Below are 15,183 nucleotides of genomic sequence, written 5' to 3' on the forward strand. Positions count from 1 at the left end.
TGAATATACTGCGTTCTAATTACTCTCCCGCCTTTTGGGTCCCTCCAACCACTGTCAATTCTTGCTCCTCCCTACAAATCTCTTTCCCACCATCAAGTCTATTTGGTTTCAGTTTTGGTTTTGGTTTTGGTTTTAAGTGGTCCACTGAGTTTAACCAAGGTCCTCTGCGTGGCATAGATTCAGAACTATCCATCAGAACTTGACTGAGGACAATGATCCCCTCTCCCCACAATTTATCAGTAGCTAAGAGTTTGATAGGGCAGGATAGTGCTCCATTATGTGGCATCCTCATCCATCACTGACAGTTGGCAGGTCCAATCCTGTGCAGGCCCATTGACGATAACCCTTGTAGGTGTGAGTTCACTATTGTAGTGGGTGTGTCACACCCAGAAAACTGCATATTTGCAGGGTTTCTGCCTATTTCCAGTCCTTGTATTTCCTCTGCCTCCCTCTTCTTTGAACCTTTAGTGGTATAAATGTTTTTGTTTAGGGCTGAGAATGTAATCATGCCTTATTCTGAGCACCTGGAGCAGCCAAGCATCTCCACATCCCCTGCTGTTCATTGCAAAGAGAGCCTTCCCTGATTAAAGCTTAGAGCAGCGTTTGTCTAGGGGTTGAAACATACCTATTTTAAAGGAGACTTAGCACCACTTTAACTTAACTAAACAACACTAGGAAATCCCTTTTTTAGGGCTTTCAGCTTCTTCAGCTTCTAGCCATGTGCTGCTGTTGTTTTGCTTTGTGTTTCTGACTTTACAATACCAAGCATGAACTCCCACCTGTTGAGTAGACCTTAAATCCAATCAGACATCTGTGGTCACCTCCGTAGTAGTCATAAGTCTTAATTCAAAATTGCTGTTCTTAATGTGAAGATCAGTACTTTCTAGCACTTTTGGCATCCAACAGCCACTCTGTTGTTTCTGGCCCTGTAGGAGCTCAACCAAAAGAAATATCTTGTCCTTTTCAAAATAACCTGTTAGTCCAGAATTATAAAGGTTAACTTAAATTCATAGATGGAAGAAGAAATTGTGCACGCCAAGGCAAGTTGTCACATGCTTCCCATGAAATAATACAAAATATTATTAAGACAAATACAAAATCACTATTACTGATTCAAACTCAAGTACAAAACACCACGTATACAATTTCCATTGTGTAACATTAGGCCACGGGCCTCTCTTGAGCTTGCTCCACATAGTGACCATACGGCATCTACCAGATCATCTACTACTTCCTGAATGTGCCCATGTTGGAACCTCAGAAAGTACAGAGGAGACATGTTGCTTTTGCAGAGAACCTTTTAACATACACCAACACGGAAAACAATTCACATCAAAGTTCTCTTTACTACTTAGGGCAGATAGTGTTCTAAAGTCTCTACTTTGAAACTCTTCCCTGAAATTGACCACACCTCCCTTTAGGACCATTCAGAACAACAACAACAAAATCATCTTAAGAAGTCCAGAAATAAATCTGCCTCCCCACCACCCAAATCTGTCTTATATAACTAGATTATATCACACATGTGGACAAATACACTCTAGCAGCATCAGAACCAATTTCTCCAGAGTCTTCTACGTAACTAAGGGTTGATAGTTAGCCCTGGGCTCGGCTCACAGTACTGGCACTACACAAATAAGTCTGTGTAAAGAATCACCGCTAAGTCTACTCTCCCACTGTCATAAAAGATGTGAGAAAAATCCATAAATACTGATAATCCAGTCCTCCAAGAAAATGGGAATGTAGAGGTCTCTAAGTCTGGACCAAATGCAGCTTAGCCATTTGCATGGCAGTTCTGGGGAGCTAGAAGATGATTTCTATTGCAGAGCTATAAAGAAATAAACTTGTGTTTTGCCTGGGACAGTCATAATTATTCCATAAGCCTAGGAAATAGCAGGCAAGACAGAGGACAATGACAGGAAAAGAGGGCAAATATGGAATCAATCTTTGCAGCAAGATCCCAGAAATTACTGTCCAATAATGAAACAATTTGAAGAGAGGAAAATCTGTAAACATTTAGAGAGACGGTGAAATCATAAGCAATAAGGAGAAAGATTTGTGAATATCAAACCTTGCCAAGTCCAAAGCACTCGCCTCCCCAATCTGAGATTTTCAAATTTATTAGAGGAGAAATAGATTTTTAGAAAGCCATTCCACATTTCGGGAAGGCAATTGATAATAAATGTAGGAAAGAATTATGGCAATCTTTAAACCCAGAAAGAAAAAAAAAACCCATCAAGACCATTTAGTTCATCGGCCCAGGGTAAAACATACGGAGAGACCCAGAAGCCCTGAATGGCTCATCCTGAGTACCGTCTCCTTCACTTCCCCCGCCCCTGTGCAAGGTCACATCAGCTCTGCTGCGTTCTGTTCTGCAGCCACAGGAACACTGACTCTGAAACGAGAGCCTGGGTAATAAGCATAAGCACAAACTAAGATTCAGGTGTTGGTTGTGCACATGTGAACGCCCCGAGTATTATAGTGTACAAAAGAGAGGGATGTTGTTAGAATAGCCAGTGTCAAACAGAGGTTGGCTCGTGGCATGGTTATGTGAGTGGCACAGCATAAACCTGGAACTTAATCATTGTCCCATACCATTAGGTCAGAGGACAGTAACCGGGGTGACCTTTCAGAAAAAAAGGTGAATCTCTCGTTCCTCCAAAGCTACATGAATAGAACCCTTAAGTGGATAAAGACAACACCTCTTTCCTGTCCTATGAGTTCAATAAGTGCACGTGTGCCCCTTATCATTAATCACTGTAAGCTTGTATTTTGAAGAGCATCAAGCATATATCTAAGCAAAGTCGCATCATTAAACCTCATGTGCCATCCCACAGCTTTGAAAACATTAGTTCTGGATCAACCATGTTTCAACAATACTTTTCGTGTCTTTCTCTCTCCCTACTTTGAAGCCAGTTTCTGATGGTTTCATATTTCTTCATTCACAAGTATTTTAATTCATTTCTAACACACAAAGCACTGAAAAGTTGAAAGTTAATCATAATACAATGATTATACCTAAGACAATTAGCAATTATACTAAGAAATGCCCAGGAAGGGTTTAATTTAAATTTTATTTCAGAGTCTCTTTTATCGGTTTTATTAAAATGATATTCAAGTAAGATTGTTTTCTCTTCCATGTCTCTATAATTAGTTTTATACTTATCCAAATGATTTTTTTTTTAAACATCACTCACTTAACTTGGATTCCCAACAGTCTTTATTTTATTGATTGAATCTGAAAATGCCTTTTCTCTTTGGTATTTCACTGTTGTTTAGTCAATTGCCATCCTGCCCAAGAAGTAGCCATTAAGCACATAATAACTATTAATATTTAATGGAGGATTCCATTTTTCCATCATAGTAGCTACCTTTGAATGCTAGTGGCCATGTCACTGGTAGCTGGTGTGAGGGAGTGTAAACTATTTTTTTTTCTTTTTTCTCCTCCACCTCCTTCTCATCATTCTCCTTCCTTCTTTCTGGTTTTTGATACAGGGTCTTATGTATTCCAGCTGTTGTAGAACCAGGGTCTTAGTATTCCAGCTGTTGTAGAACTTAGCATGTGGCCAAGAGTGCCCTTGACTTCCTGCCCATCCCACGTGTACAAGTGCTGGAATGACAGGTGTGTGCCAGCACACTGGATTCAGATAAAGAACATTCTTAACATTCAACAACTTCCCCTGGGCAGCCCCACTTTAGTGCTTTGTAGCTTTGGAAAAAAATAAATATTGAAAACTCTTCCCTTACCAAGTCTTTCCTCACAGTGACCACTATAAGCTTTTTGCTTGGATCCTAAAGATGAAATAAAATTTCAAAGATATGTATCTTTAAATTTACATAAATGATTTCCTTAATTTAAAAACTCTTGAAATTTGATTTTTATTCAAATTTTTAAATTTAATCATACTGCTTGGCTTAGATGTATCTTGTTCGTGTGTGTGTGTGTGTGTGTGTGTGTGTGTGTGTGTGTGTGTGTGTAAGTATATGGTTCTGCTATTTCAATATATCACCATTAATTCATTAGCTCTCACTTAGTGTTTATGTTGTCTTCATTCTCCAGAGCAGTCACTGAACTTTGAGGGAACCTCTTCTAAATCTTTTTGCCTCTTATTACAAACAAAGGAAGGAGTAAATGCTGACATGCAGTTGCTAGGGCCCTGAGCCCGTCTGCCTTCAATTCGAGCCCTTAGTGCCTCATCACTGTCCGAACTAATGGAACGAATTTTTACCCCACCAACAAAATGCAAATGTTTCAGGTTCCTCATATCATAATCAACACTAGGCTTAATTTCAAACTTAATTTTTACTGGCTGTCTATCCACATTCTTAAGATAAGGTAATGAAATAGAGAAAGGAACAAAAAACTTCATTCAACCTTAGGGGACTTTCTTTAAAAATAATAAAGTACCAGGCAAGGTGCACATACATGTAGTCCCAGCACATGAGAGAAGGCAGAATTATGAGTTGAAAACTGTGATCAACATAGCAAAATCTAATCTAAAAAATATAGGAATTAATTAAAACAAATAAAACAAGCGAGATAAACTATGAGCATTAATTAAATGTGAATGGTGAGCGCACAAACATTCCTTATGCTGTTATTAGCCTTGCCGTTTGGTGGGTTTACACTGCCATGGTTTTCCCATATCAGTTTTCTATGCAAGGATTGGTTTAAAAATATGTGGCACGTAAAATCCCTATGAGATATGAGGTTTGGGTTGAATTTAGTTTGGGGATTTTATTTATTTATATATTTATTTATGGCATTTCACTGTTAAAGGTAAGATCTGATGGTTGTATTTATGCCAATGTGACCATATAACTCATGAAATAATTTCTGTCAAGCTTTATTCAGATAGCACAACTAATAAAATGACTTTATATTTAACTATACCTTTCTGTACTATAGGTCTGCAAAATTAGTACCTTCGTATTGTGGGAATAGCTCAGGTGGTTCCGTGATAGATGGTACAAACTAAAGAAAGGGAAGAAAGGGCAAACTGTGCATGGATTCTATGCTTTAACTAATGCCCAGAGATCTGTGGTGTATTTCCAACTATTTTAGTTTACTCAGAATATCTGTGAACAAAGCGCATTGCTTGTCTCTAAGAAGACCTGGTAGCTAACTCCTTATCTCTGTGCTTGCAACTGTTGCTTTCAAAATCCAAACTGGAATACCCTCAAAGGATGCAGTAAGAATGCAGCAAGGCTTAGTCTGATTTGCCATCAAGGAAGCAACTTTCAATCCTGTGCATTCAGGAGGCACCATGCGAGGCCCCATGAGCTACAAAAAAAGCCACACGAGAACTGATAATTGAGCCACCTTTTCTTTTACAAGAGTAACTACAAAAGTTTTATTTTTATAGTCAGAAGCTCACTCCAGCTTTGTTCTATTTTGATCTTTATAACTTATTTTAAAGATCGTTCAGTAGTTATTCATTGCTCAGTCAGTCTAGCTGACCTTTGGCCAAAAGCAGTGGCAGTTTGACCTGGCCTATGGAACTCAGCGCTTCCCACTCCATGAAGCTAGTCGCATAAATAACTTCAAATAAAACCCTCCTGGAAGTCTGTGATGGGCCACAGCATGAGGGAGAAGTGGGGCCACAGGAAAGAATGAACAGGGAGTAGCCAAGAACAGCCAGAGCGGTGGCCAAGTGTTAAGCATATTTTTTCCTCTCTCCCTTAAGATATTCATTCTTTCAACTAATAGACGAAGAAAGAATGATAGGAGCACACGAGAAAACAACGTAGTGAAATGAAATATGTTCCCTTTAGAATTTAATCTTTTAAGTGGGCTTCTTTTGCGGAGGGGGGGGGCAGGGGGAACAAATCACAACAGCAAAGAATTCAGTGACGCTTAAGTCTGCAAGTGACTAGTGGCCAGGACAGGATCAACAGGGTGCCTGTGTTTGTGTACATGGGCACACAGGCACAGAGGCGTGTTTGCCAGTGCACAGGTCTTCCGCACATATATGCCTGCTCACAGGCTGTTAACAGGAGAATGACCCAAGGCTGAAAGGCTGCCTATGTCTTGAAGCCATTCACGCTTTATGGTGTCTGAACTTCAAAACGAAGCAGTTCTGAAGGCCATTTAGTGGCACAGTACAGGACTTCCTGAGAAGCTAGGCTCATAAAACAGAGGCGCATCTGGCCAGCAGCACATGAAAAGGGCCCTTTGCAAACAACTATTCAGTGCGGGAGTGTAAACCATTGAGAAACACCTGGCGGATGTTGCCCTTGAGGTTCCCAGAGGGTGAAGGTTAGGAAGAAGTTGGTTAATTGGGCATCATCAGGCAACTTGACAGCTCCAGAATACTGACAGGAAAATATTAAGACACACCATACCAACCAGAGTGTTCAGGCACACACAAACACACACACGCACACACCTCACTGTATGATCTAGTCAAGGTCAGACAAGGAGGAAGAAGAAATCTAATATAAAGCTTATATTTTGCTTTCTACCATTGCTTCTAAGAATCCAAGAAGATCTCAGCCTCGGTTTTCTTATCTTGGGGGCAGCATCTAGTGTAGCTTTGAAAGCCTCATTTCCCAGCATTCAGCAAGGCTGAGGCAAAAGGATCCAACAGTCAAGACAACCTGCCCTCCTTAAGAAGACTCTGTCTCAAAAAAAACCACAGTGAAATAAAATAGCAATCACAGTGTTTTACATGGCTGTGAGGAAAAATAATGTAAATAATGCTTTGTACATATGACAGTGTCAACCAATGTTTGTTTTTATTATTTTCTATTAAATAAATAAACACAATATGGAGGGCATTGCAAGCTGAGCTCAACCTGTCCCTTCTTGCCTCCCGCAGCCAGTTCCTCCCTGAAGAAGCGATTCAAAAGGCGGGAGATCGAAGCCATCCAGTGCGAAGTGCGGAAGATGTGCCATTACACCAAGCTTCTGTCCACCAAGAAGAATTTGGACCACGTGAACAAGATCCTGAAAGCCAAGCGGCTGCAGAGACAATCAAAGACTGGCAACAACTTTGTCAAGAAGAGGCGAGGCCGGCCTCGGAAGCAGCCCACCCAGTTCGACGAGGATCCCAGAGACCAAATGCCAGTGCTGGAAAAGTGCATCGACCTACCCAGCAAGAGAGGCCAGAAGCCCAGTCTGAGCCCCCTTGCGCTGGAACCCGCCGCTGGCCAGGATGCGGTGATGGCCACGATCGAGGCAGTCATCCACATGGCACGGGAGGCGCCACCGCTACCCGCGCCGCCGCCTCCACCACTGCCGCCGCCCCCGCCTCCGCCACCACCGCCCCCGCCGCTGCCCAAGACGGCGCGGGGCGGGAAGAGGAAACATAGACCTCAACCCCCAGCGCAGCCCGCGCAACCCCCGCCGCAGCCCCTTCCCCAGGAAGAGGAGGTGAAGGCCAAAAGGCCTAGGAAGTCCCGCGCCAGCGAGAGCGATGTCCTTCCCTAGGGCGGGCCTGGATGGCGGGATACGGGCAGGGATTGACAGCGGCTGGGGTGGGGCGGATGCCCAGCCACAGAGACAGCCCGCCCCTCTCTGCAGCAGCAGGTGGGCATGTTGGGTAGAGGGCGCGCACGGTGGAGCTATTGGGAGCTCTTGGGGTAGCGGAGCAAGGGGATAGCCCCCCAAAAAGCAGCTGTCTCTGCTATACAGCAATCCCCAACCCAGTGCCACTCCACGTGACTGGATCCTCGCGGCCTGCAGAAGACAGAGGAGGAGCACAAAGTTGGTGCTCTGTGATGGCCACCTGATTCCCCCCCTCCTCCCCCCCCCCCATCCCCTCACCCCATCCCAGGTGCGCCCTTGATTCCAATTTCAATTGCTGGTCAGAAAAATTAAATGGGAAACACCATTAGCAAACATTCCAAGGGGGAGCAAAGCTGCAAATTTACCAGCTGGCTTGCTGTAAGCCACTTCCGCGTAATTGGTTTTTATTTCTTTTGGTTTGCAAACTCGGCTAGGCTTTGGGGGCACCAATGTCATCTTCAAGTGACCCAAGAGATGCATCTTTCCGTTAACAACACAGTTGCTCAGATGGGATCTTGTGATCAGAAGGTGGAACTGGACTGACAGGCGACTTTAGATCTGCGTGTGTTGCTGTCTCGTACACTGATTTTGCATTGTCTGTTCCTGCTCTTTCTTTTGCGTTGTATTTTCATGTACTCCCGTTAACTTGATGCCTTCTATTTTGTGGTACACGTCTAAACAATGTGAACTTTACCCACGCTGTAAAGTGCGCTCTTGGTGTCCTGCCTCAAGGAACCAACCGGCTTTGAATCTCAATCATTGTGAAACATACTCGGTATAGATAGGAGCTTTTTACTAAGTGACTCAGAGCAGCCAAGGGATATGTTGATCCAGGCATCAGCCAGGTTATTTTTATACTCAAAACATATCAATGGACAATAGGCGGGATAAAATGATTTTAATACCCCATAGCAAGTTGAATAACTGATAAGCCACCAAAAATAAAAATCCCATGCCCACCAGAAAGAAAACGTCTAGCAATGCCTTGGTACCTGATTATTTTCATGCAAAGAGCTGTCATAGGTTGCTAAGAAAAAGAAACAAAGACAGTAGAGGTCCATTATCTCTTACTAATTATTTCTTAAAAGTGAAGGGGAGTAAGTGTTCTTATCTAAAAAATAAAATAAAGTATTGAAAGGGTATCACCACTCCAATTGTATCAAGCCACCTTGGACAAAGTATCCAAATTGTGGTTGCCTTAATACACTAAAACATTGCTGTACATAATGTAATTATAAATCTATCAGTCTGCATGGATGCAAACTGTGTGTGACAAATCGTCTTTTAAATGGTCAATTTCAACTGTACATTTCTCATCCGAGTTGTGCTCTAGCCTCTGGTTTAGTGTGGAGAGAGATTCCCCTCTGTCATCCGTCCCCGAAGCCCAAGTTCAGACATGTCCCACTCCACAGATGTTCTTAAAAGTCACATGTGGAAATTTCAAATAAGTATTTTCAATTTCCTCCCTTACTCATCCCCTTAACTTCTTCAAGATATCAACTACCTGGCATCATAGCTTATAGAGAGAGACACAGAGAATTTCATTTTCTAAGAGGAATTAGGATATCTGGTTTACCTCCAAATTTATGTTTGGTTGTTGTTGTTTTTTTTTTTTTCCTCCAAAAGTTGGGACCAGCTAAGAAACTGCATTATCACTTCAGAACACAGTATCTCCTCCTCAGAGAGAGAGAGATCTTTTGGGGGAGTATAAATGAATAAGTGAGTAGTATCTACTGAAGGAAAGTTGAAAATCCCAAGTCACTATGCTTGTAAATATCACCTCTGTTGTGGCACCAACAGTTGCTTGGAATTATACAGCCATCCTGTTCTGCACTGTCCAAATGGACTTCATGTCTTTTGCAGCCTGCTCAGTCAGTCTCTTTTAATCCTAGCAATACATACGTTTAAAGAACTGTGCTTAATTCAAGCTTTTATCCTAGATACTCAGTTTGTGACCTGGGTTGACCTATGGCATTTCACACAATTTGAACAACAAAATCTAAACAGCCATCTTCAAGCTGTCACTCCCAAGCCATGGCTGAGTAGCTCCAAAGTCCTGGGGAGGAAGGTGTAAACCAGCCCTTTCCCCAACCATTGCTACGAAAGAGCAGCCATTCCCCTTCCAGTCAAGCCATAAAGAGGGTTCTCTTCCTGTTAGATTTTGAAAGCTATTTCTTTCTTTCTTCCTTCAGTCTAGAAGCAACTTAAACCTTCCTACAGAGGAGAGAAAGCTGGTGCTTAATAAACCTCAAAAAAAAAAAAAAAGCCTTCATTTAATTGGCATTAACCTGAAATAAGTGATTAGCTGAAAAGAAGTTTTGTTTAGAATTTCCAAACCAATAAAAGGATTCCAGGAGAGACACAGAGGACCTGTAACTTAACACAGGAATTGGTGTGTACTGTTATCTGTCAGTTAAATGTGTCTCAGATGCAAATCCCTGTGTGCAAACTCTGAGAACTTTTTGGAAAACTAGAGGACCAAAGAGAGCCATGGAAACAGCAGCTGAGAACGAATTGGGCCCATCCGTCTACACAGTGGCTCCTCACCACCCAAGGACTTCCTCACAGCTGCATACTTCTCTAATTTTTCATGACCCTAACTCTTATCTCATTGCTGCAACTGTGTCTGTATTCCCTAAACCAATCCATTAGCCTCTCCTTTGCCGCCCAGGCCCCTCCAGGAAGTCAGCTGAATTTCCACATCTAGTTGGTTTTAGAGCCAGAAAGAGAACCCAGCTCTTGATTCAAAGTATGGAGGTACTTAACCACACACACACACACACACACATACACACACACACACACCACTGCCTTCTGGGGATGCATTTCTATTTTGAGAGGGGATCATTTGGGAGCCCCCAAGACTCCATTTATAGACCCACAAAACATTTTGTAATGATCCCTTGCTTTCAATTTCTATTTTTTTTTTCTTTTCTCCTTAGAATACGCCTTCAGCAAGTAGGCAGAGACCCACTTACAATATAAGGAGGCCAATCAGAGATGAGAAGGCAAAACCTAGATGCAAAGGCTCCTTGGAGGTGCTGATGGGTCTTTAATACACCTTACTAAGGGACTAGAAAGCCATTTGCATTTCAGCCCTTGATCTCAAATGAGAGAAACACAAGTTTAACTTCTTCAAATAGCCCAGCTGTGGCTGCCAGCCAAGGAGGAAAGGTCAGAGGAAGGGGAAGCATGTAGGGTTGCTTTGTGACTTGGCAGGACCAGAACCCAGCAGTCCCTGGCAGCCTAGCGAAGGTGACTAAGGGCTGGCAGTCAATTAACGTGTCAACTCGGCTGCTGCCTGCAGTGGGAGGCCATGTTCAATGGCAGTCAAAATTGGTGTTCCGCACATTGCTGTATCTATAAATATATGATAAGCAAGTGCTGACAGAATTATAGTGTAAGGTGATATATTATAAGCAGATCATAAAGGACTTGGTATTAGGACTTAAGTAGAAACTCTCACTCTTGGCTTGTTACTCAACAATATTCAGATAATGAGCTTGTGGAGTGTATTTTTCCCTATCACTTGGAAGGTTGACCTGGGAACTATCTAACGTCTATACAGATATTTCCAAAGCCTTTAAATGCCAACTGTAGCATAGAGAGGGAGTGGCAGGAGCCGAAATGCCTCAAAAGCCATTTAAGTGTTATGTCGCAGGATTTTCAGTCCTACTCATTATGTAAAAGTACATAAATATAGACATTTTTCTCAACACTACCCTATCGTATCACAATGGTCCAAATGCCAGCGCTTACAGATAATGTCATCACAGTGCCTAGAAACTCAAACTGTAATCTACCGTAGCATCTTCTTGGTGTTTCTTCACGTTTCTTTCCACAAAGCAAGGCTCCTTCTGCCTCGTGTTTCTAAGAGAGTTCACCCCACTGAGGAGCCTGCCTTCCCTGTTGGACTCAGTAACTTGGGGAACAGTCATAGAAGCACATATCAACCAAGGAAGAAACTTCCTGGATATCTGTCTCCCACTTGCCCAGGTATAATAAACACTAAAGAGGGAGAAATGGAAGAGCTGCCAACTGGTCAACTTGGAAGGGTCGTTCTGCCCTGGATTGGTGTCTTTCTTTTTCTTCCTTTTTAAAAAAAGAAATCTATTTCTTAAATAATAATAAATGCACATGATGTGTTAAATATGTACATATATATTTCAAAAATGGGCACAAGATTGTCTTACAAGTCCTTCTGGCTAATTTTTAGTTTGTATTCATAAGTGGTTTTTAAAAGCCTTTTTTAAAGTGTAATTTGCATGTTCTACTTTGATTGTATGTAAACATATTTTAGAACAAAAATGTATTTGTATTTTATTGAATATAGAGGCAAGAAAAATTGTACATTGTTTGAAATGTTCTTTTGTAACAGTTTTTATTCATAAAGCATTTTTGTACATTTAAATGAACATGGACTTGCTGTCATTTGAGGCGTAGCGACATCTGGCATGCTTTACTGTCATGCTCTCCCATGGTCTTAGATGTTGGGTTTTAAACATTTTTTTCTAAAAGAAAGCTCAGTCTCTTTCGCTACCAGATCAGGTTAGCACAGTACAGAGCACTTAACTATTAAAAAAAAAAAAGTTGACCCTATTCATATGTTATTCATTGTGTGAAATTAAAGACATTCAATTCAGTCTAACATGAGTTGTGAATTCTTTTGTTTTATTTTCCATCTGGTTCACATCAGTAAGCAGTTTAATAGCATTTGAGGGTCTCTTCTCACACCAAGTGGATACACAATCATTGACAAAAATCTTAACCCAACTTTTGTCTCTGGGAAATATACTGTAGACAAAATTTGAGTCCAATTTGCAGGGTTTATGTTCAGAAAATATGATCTTACCTGAATATCCTGCAAAGGTATTGCAGACTTCCTGTTACAGCCAACCTCAGTATGCTGCAGACCTATCTTAGCCTAAAGATTTAGAAAAACACATGGATGGGTAAGACATCACATCCCAATTTTTCTATCATTTCATTCATATTCCTGAAGAAAGGGTCCCTGTCTGGACTCCGAGTGCAACTACCATGATTGGACAGAAGACCTTTGCAATCAAAGCCAGTTCCTGGTCCCCTGCCATTGCCTACCCTAAATACCTTTATTCTGAAAGAACCTAAGTAGTTTACATTTGACCAATGAACTAACACTTCTAAGCAATATTGCAAAGGGTATAAAGTTGATTGAGTCTCAAAGAAAAATGTGAATACACATATTTTCACTTCCCACCTTTTCTGTCCCCAATTTTTGCTTTGCATTTAGAAGACGGTAGAATGCAGCCTCTACTTTTGTCTTGTTTATTAACTTACACGCATAATGAGGGCTTTTTTTTTTCTGTCTTTCATCTCTGAAGACTGCATGTTCCAAAGCCAACAAGACAGATAAGAAAGATTATTGGCAGGTTCCCATATCCTCCTTAGTCTGAGTGACCCACTATGACATTTGCTGTGGAGTATAGTATTTAGAACATGCACAGAAAGTAACAGTGGTTGGGTGGGATGAGTAGAAGCTTCCAGAAGCTGACACATAGGGTTGAGTAACATTGAACCTTGAGGGCCCAGGATTTGGAAAAGTCCCAACAGTTTGTTCTTTCTATTCTCTGCAGACTCTCTTGTACTAAACCAGAAAACACTAAAATGATATTCTTTCTAATTCCAGTTCATGGGTTGATGATTTCAAGGTCAGTAATGCTGTCTGAGAATGTACTTCAAGCAGGTGCAAAGGTCTCCTTTTTGCCTCAACTCCAGGGTTTTTGTTCAGGCAACATTGTGCTCACAGTGGTTCTCAAGAGAGTAAGATGCGTCTGGACCTGTGGCTGGTGTGAATCTCAGTCTACAAATAGATTAAGTGGAAGCAATACACGTTATATAACTTTTCTAGAAGTCATTTTTAAAAAAGTGTTCTCAAATAAGTCACCACCAAATCCCACCAGCCAAGAGGAATCTGAGTTCCAGAGTCAAAGATTTGGTTTTCCATCCTGGCGGACAAACCAGCCTCCTAGAAGGCCCCTTACCTCTCTATCTTTCTAGTCTTGAGCAGTTTTAACTTAAAGACCAGAGCGAAGATAGTTTTGTTAGTGGTGTGTTTCTGACCTTTCGCTTGTCTCTTTTGAGGCAGTGTCTCCTTGTGCAGCCTGAGAAATCTTCAAACTCTCAACATTCACCTTGCCTCAGCCATGGAAGTGCACCTCATCCAAACGAAGAACACATTTTTCACTGCTTCTCCTGTGATTTTGAAGTCAGATTCGGACTCTGAAAGGATGACGATGAGCCATCCCACCTATCTCTCTATATCAGGGTGCTAGGAGACAGATGTCAGAAATAAGTTCCCCCCTAAAGAAAGCCTACCTAGCGTGAGCCTGGCAATGGGACAGTGGGGTTTGCAGAGGTGAAGGACAGCCCCTGGCCCTAGCAGGCTCTTTTTAGATCAGATGAGATAACCAGTGTGTGTGGCCGGTGGGGAGTGGAAGGGGATCCCACACAGTACTGTGCTTCTCTATCGCTAGTGCCAACGTCGATTTTGTGTGTGTGTGGGGGGGGGAAATGTCAATATCCAGATTTTTGGTTCTCTTTTGTCAGATTTTTAGTTCATATAAAACTGTGGCAATATACTTTCTTGTCATGAAAGCTTTTAATTCCTAAGATGAAATTAGAGGAAAAACTAGTTCCAAAGTGTTATTCATATTCACATATGGTAAATCTGGGATGCACCAAATGAGAAATGTTAAAATCTTCAAACAGAAACCACACACATTCTCTTATTAAGCTTGATATTTTAAAAATGTAATTAGTTACTTTTCAGTAGGCATTGCATTGGGGTAAGAATCCGGAAGCCTGGGATATATTCTTGCTTGGTCACTAAAAACTTCTGTCCCTGGAAGTAAAAAGCCCTGAAGCTATCACCCTCCTGCTTTATAAAATAGGAAATAGGACAAGGTGAGGTCTACAGCCTCCTCTAATACCGAGTGTCTTGTCGGCTTTGTACCTTCTCAGTATGCCCTACCTTTAATTTTCAACTTTATATTCACTATTTGATGAATCCAGTGGCATTCTGAGTTGTTCCCTCAGCAGCCAATCCTGTTCCAGTACAACTGACAGGTAAGAAGACTTTATGGAGGAAACATGATGTCATCATTTATCCAAGCCCATGCTCCCACTCCCCTTGTCTCCCTTTCTTCCTTTGATTGCACAGTGCCAGGAATCAAACCCGTAAAGATGAATAAGAAAAATAGAACCTCATTTAGGTTTCTCGTTTGGGTTTGGTTTTGTTGAAATCCCCCTGCCTCAGCCTCCATAGCTCTTAGATTACAGATAAGTGCCACCACACCTGCACCGTTGATATCTATTCAAGCTACCCTACCTAGATAATGATTATTCTCTCTCCATTAGCTGTCTCTCCAAATTCTAATTATCTTTATGGCCTTATTCAAACTTCAGCTCCTCTCAGAAGTCTTGTGACCGCAACCCACAATCATCTCTTCCTGTACCACTCACTCACACACTGGCCTCATTAATTCTCCATACAGTGGTGTATAATTATCAGTCAGTGGCTGCCACGTAAAGGCATAGGCTGCTGCTGCACAAGGAACCTAGCTGAAAAGAAAATGGAGATGAAAGCCAGCTTAGATTCCCCCTCACCAAGCTGTGCCCCTTGATGGGACATCTGC

At 41.8% G+C, this 15,183-nt stretch overlaps 1 protein-coding gene across 4 annotated transcripts in view; it reads left to right on the top strand.

Annotated features, from left to right (window-relative positions):
- Positions 1 to 12,158, top strand: part of SETBP1 (SET binding protein 1) — a 363,443-nt gene extending 351,285 nt beyond the window's left edge. For all 4 annotated transcript variants that reach the window (XM_084778779.1, XM_084778780.1, XM_084778782.1 and 1 more), the window contains one exon: positions 6,822 to 12,158. In XM_084778779.1, the coding sequence (XP_084634905.1) occupies positions 6,822 to 7,432 (611 nt within the window). In that variant the 3' untranslated portion in view covers positions 7,433 to 12,158. The remainder of the gene's footprint in view (positions 1 to 6,821) is intronic.
- The last annotated feature ends 3,025 nt before the right edge of the window (positions 12,159 to 15,183 follow it).

The sequence above is a fragment of the Acomys minous genome (genome assembly GCF_964271855.1).
Source record: "Acomys minous genome assembly, chromosome: 4".
NCBI lineage: Eukaryota > Metazoa > Chordata > Mammalia > Rodentia > Muridae > Acomys > Acomys minous.